Raw genomic sequence first — 5,000 nt, forward strand, 5'->3', positions numbered from 1 at the left:
CACGACCGAGGAAGGGCGAGGCGCCGCCGCCTCGCCCGCGACCTTCCGGGGGTTGCTCTCTGCCGGGGGCTTCGGTCCGTGCTAGGGCGGGCCGGCCACCGCGGCCGGCCCCTCTCTGCCCGCGAAAAAAACAGCCCGCCCGCAAGGCGGGTCCCCGGCTTAAGGCCGAGGAAGGGGGTGACTTCAACAGCACGCGCCGGTGGGACGGGGTGCCGCCACCCCGGCTCCACGGCTCATCGGGCGACCGCCGTCACCGAGCCCCTCCGGCCACGCGGCGAATGCCGAGGCCAGGCCGCGCGCCCCACCGCTGCCCTTCCGACACGGACACGCTGGCAAACAGGTCGGGAGCGGGGGAACCGGGCGCCGCCACCGCGGCGGGCTGGCCGGGCCTTGCTCGGGGAGGAGGCTCTCGGGCGAGGGCCGGGGAAAAAAAAAGCCCGGCCGCGTCGACCCCCGGCTGCCGGCCACTGCCACCGGACCGGCTGCCGGAAAAATGCCTGCCGGAGCGGGCCCCGGCTTAAGGCCAGGCGGAAAAGGGACGAGGCGCCGCCGCCTCACCTGCCACCGATCGTCCCAGGGGGGCCGCCCCCCCTTCAACCGGGCCGGCACGGCAGCCGACCGGAGCGGAGCAACACACACGCGGGGCTTCTCACCGCCTCGCTGCGGCCAGCGAGCGGCTTCTCGACACGGTCTTTCGGGCCGTCTCTCTCGGCTCTCGGCTCTCTCTCTGGTGGCCCTTCACACTGCCCATTCTCTTCTCTCTGGCTTCTCGGGCAGCTCTCCCCCCGAAAGAGCGCCCTGGGCAGGACGGGAACCGGGACCAAGCCACGCGGCTCACCCGGCCTAGGCGGCACTCGCTCTGCCCCGACGACCGCGCGGCGCGGCCGCCCTATCCTCCGCCTTGCGACGCAGGCACCCTGGAAACCTGCGGGGACGCGGCCCGTCACCTCGCTCCCAATATACGGAAAGATAAGTCCAAGGCCGCCGACGCCTCCAAGGAGACGAGTGGAAGTCGACCGGGAGGGTGCGCCAGCGCAGGCCGACCGCTACGTCGACATAGCCGGAGGCAGCCTGGAACAGCGACCCCTTGGTGAACTTCCGCAGGCGGCCGCGACACCAGGTCTACCCGGGCGGACGGAGACCAGGTCTACCCCGGCTCCGGGATACCAGGTCTACCCCGGCCGCCGGGTACAAGGTCTACCCCGGCTCCTGGATACCAGGTCTACCCCGGCCGCCGGGTACAAGGTCTACCCCGTCTCCTGGATACCAGGTCTACCCCGGCCGCCGGGTACAAGGTCTACCCCGGCTCCGGGATACCAGGTCTACCCCGGCCGCCGGGTACAAGGTATACCCCGTCTCCTGGATACCAGGTCTACCCCGGCCGCCGGGTACAAGGTCTACCCCGGCTCCCGGATACCAGGTCTACCCCGGCCGCCGGGTACAAGGTCTACCCCGTCTCCGGGATACCAGGTCTACCCCGGCCGCCGTGTACAAGGTCTACCCCGGCTCCCGGATACCAGGTCTACCCCGGCCGCCGGGTACAAGGTCTACCCCGGCTCCTGGATACCAGGTCTACCCCGGCCGCCGGGTACAAGGTCTACCCCGTCTCCGGGATACCAGGTCTACCCCGGCCGCCGGGTACAAGGTCTACCCCGGCTCCTGGATACCAGGTCTACCCCGGCCGCCGGGTACAAGGTCTACCCCGTCTCCTGGATACCAGGTCTACCCCGGCCGCCGGGTACAAGGTCTACCCCGGCTCCGGGATACCAGGTCTACCCCGGCCGCCGGGTACAAGGTCTACCCCGGCTCCCGGATACCAGGTCTACCCCGGCCGCCGGGTACAAGGTCTACCCCGTCTCCTGGATACCAGGTCTACCCCGACCGCCGGGTACAAGGTCTACCCCGGCTCCTGGATACCAGGTCTACCCCGGCCGCCGGGTACAAGGTCTACCCCGGCTCCTGGATACCAGGTCTACCCCGGCCGCCGGGTACAAGGTCTACCCCGTCTCCTGGATACCAGGTCTACCCCGGCCGCCGGGTACAAGGTCTACCCCGTCTCCGGGATACCAGGTCTACCCCGGCCGCCGGGTACAAGGTCTACCCCGTCTCCGGGATACCAGGTCTACCCCGGCCGCCGGGTACAAGGTCTACCCCGTCTCCGGGATACCAGGTCTACCCCGGCCGCCGGGTACAAGGTCTACCCCGGCTCCGGGATACCAGGTCTACCCCGGCCGCCGGGTACAAGGTCTACCCCGGCTCCGGGATACCAGGTCTACCCCGGCCGCCGGGTACAAGGTCTACCCCGGCTCCGGGATACCAGGTCTACCCCGGCCGCCGGGTACAAGGTCTACCCCGTTTCCTGGATACCAGGTCTACCCCGGCCGCCGGGTACAAGGTCTACCCCGGCTCCGGGATACCAGGTCTACCCCGGCCGCCGGGTACAAGGTCTACCCCGTCTCCTGGATACCAGGTCTACCCCGGCCGCCGGGTACAAGGTCTACCCCGTCTCCGGGATACCAGGTCTACCCCGGCCGCCGGGTACAAGGTCTACCCCGGCTCCCGGATACCAGGTCTACCCCGGCCGCCGGGTACAAGGTCTACCCCGTCTCCCGGATACCAGGTCTACCCCGGCCGCCGGGTACAAGGTCTACCCCGTCTCCGGGATACCAGGTCTACCCCGGCCGCCGGGTACAAGGTCTACCCCGTCTCCGGGATACCAGGTCTACCCCGGCCGCCGGGTACAAGGTCTACCCCGGCTCCCGGATACCAGGTCTACCCCGGCCGCCGGGTACAAGGTCTACCCCGGCTCCGGGATACCAGGTCTACCCCGGCCGCCGGGTACAAGGTCTACCCCGGCTCCCGGATACCAGGTCTACCCCGGCCGCCGGGTACAAGGTCTACCCCGGCTCCGGGATACCAGGTCTACCCCGGCCGCCGGGTACAAGGTCTACCCCGTCTCCGGGATACCAGGTCTACCCCGGCCGCCGGGTACAAGGTCTACCCCGGCTCCCGGATACCAGGTCTACCCCGGCCGCCGGGTACAAGGTCTACCCCGTCTCCGGGATACCAGGTCTACCCCGGCCGCCGGGTACAAGGTCTACCCCGGCTCCGGGATACCAGGTCTACCCCGGCCGCCGGGTACAAGGTCTACCCCGTCTCCCGGATACCAGGTCTACCCCGGCCGCCGGGTACAAGGTCTACCCCGGCTCCCGGATACCAGGTCTACCCCGGCCGCCGGGTACAAGGTCTACCCCGTCTCCGGGATACCAGGTCTACCCCGGCCGCCGGGTACAAGGTCTACCCCGTCTCCGGGATACCAGGTCTACCCCGGCCGCCGGGTACAAGGTCTACCCCGGCTCCGGGATACCAGGTCTACCCCGGCCGCCGGGTACAAGGTCTACCCCGTCTCCGGGATACCAGGTCTACCCCGGCCGCCGGGTACAAGGTCTACCCCGTCTCCGGGATACCAGGTCTACCCCGGCCGCCGGGTACAAGGTCTACCCCGTCTCCGGGATACCAGGTCTACCCCGGCCGCCGGGTACAAGGTCTACCCCGGCTCCGGGATACCAGGTCTACCCCGGCCGCCGGGTACAAGGTCTACCCCGTCTCCGGGATACCAGGTCTACCCCGGCCGCCGTGTACAAGGTCTACCCCGTCTCCGGGATACCAGGTCTACCCCGGCCGCCGGGTACAAGGTCTACCCCGGCTCCGGGATACCAGGTCTACCCCGGCCGCCGGGTACAAGGTCTACCCCGGCTCCGGGATACCAGGTCTACCCCGGCCGCCGGGTACAAGGTCTACCCCGGCTCCCGGATACCAGGTCTACCCCGGCCGCCGGGTACAAGGTCTACCCCGGCTCCGGGATACCAGGTCTACCCCGGCCGCCGGGTACAAGGTCTACCCCGTCTCCGGGATACCAGGTCTACCCCGGCCGCCGGGTACAAGGTATACCCCGTCTCCTGGATACCAGGTCTACCCCGGCCGCCGGGTACAAGGTCTACCCCGGCTCCTGGATACCAGGTCTACCCCGGCCGCCGGGTACAAGGTCTACCCCGTCTCCGGGATACCAGGTCTACCCCGGCCGCCGGGTACAAGGTCTACCCCGGCTCCGGGATACCAGGTCTACCCCGGCCGCCGGGTACAAGGTCTACCCCGGCTCCGGCATACCAGGTGTAGCCCGGGGGGCCGGACAACGGGTCTACCCCGGCGCCCGGAGGAAAAGTCTATTCCGGGGCCATGGCAAGAGGTATTTCCCCATACCCGGGTAGTAGAGCGTTTCTCAATGGCCGGCTTTACCTTTTTTTGCCTGGTGGGGGTGGGGGGGGCGGGCGCGAGGGGGGGGGCTCGGTGTGGGTTTTTGTGGGGGGTGGGGGAATGTGCGTTGCGGGACTTTTGGTTCGAGTTTTCTGGGTTTGTTTTGGGAGTTACGGGGTTATCCCTTTGTTTTTTGTGGCTTGGTTCCCCTTGGTCTGGTTTGGGGTTCGGGTTTCATTTCCCGCGCTTCCCCTTTCCTCCCTTCTCGAAGAGAACGACTCTTCTGTTCCCTCGGCGCAAGAAACTGATCCGGAAAAGGAATTTTCTTGGCGAACTTTATTTCTTTCCCTCTGGTACCCAGAGCGATCCCAGACCAAGCTGACAGGCAGCCTGCGTCAGCCTGCCGTCGAAGCAGCGTCAGCAGCCCCCTCCGCCCGGGGTGCCGCGCAGCCCTACCCGGCCGAACGGAATTTCAGTGGGGCCAGCGCGCAAGGGAAGCGAGGGAGGGAGGGAGGGACGGGGGGGCGGGGGGGGGAAGGGAGGGAGAGAGAGACAGAGAGAGAGGGGCACGGTGACACACACGCCGGCTCCACACACTCGCAATCCGACGCCGCCCCCTCAGAGCCCGCCCATCGACGGTTGGGGGCGCCCCGCCTGAAGACTTTCCCCGCCTCCGCCCATCGACGGTTGGGGGCGCCCCGCCCTGCCCCATCAGACTCCCCGGCGCCGCTCGCAGACTACTTTCC

General features: G+C 68.6%; 1 protein-coding gene across 1 annotated transcript in view; it reads left to right on the forward strand.

Moving 5' to 3' along the window:
- Window positions 1-5,000, forward strand: part of LOC144248693 (uncharacterized) — an 18,012-nt gene that overhangs the window by 9,844 nt on the left and 3,168 nt on the right. Inside the window, exons 2-3 of the mRNA XM_077790715.1 lie at window positions 1,071-1,220; window positions 1,371-2,188. Of these exons, the coding sequence (XP_077646841.1) occupies window positions 1,071-1,220; window positions 1,371-2,188 (968 nt within the window). The remainder of the gene's footprint in view (window positions 1-1,070; window positions 1,221-1,370; window positions 2,189-5,000) is intronic.

The sequence above is a fragment of the Lonchura striata genome, unplaced genomic scaffold (assembly GCF_046129695.1).
Source record: "Lonchura striata isolate bLonStr1 unplaced genomic scaffold, bLonStr1.mat Scaffold_283, whole genome shotgun sequence".
NCBI lineage: Eukaryota > Metazoa > Chordata > Aves > Passeriformes > Estrildidae > Lonchura > Lonchura striata.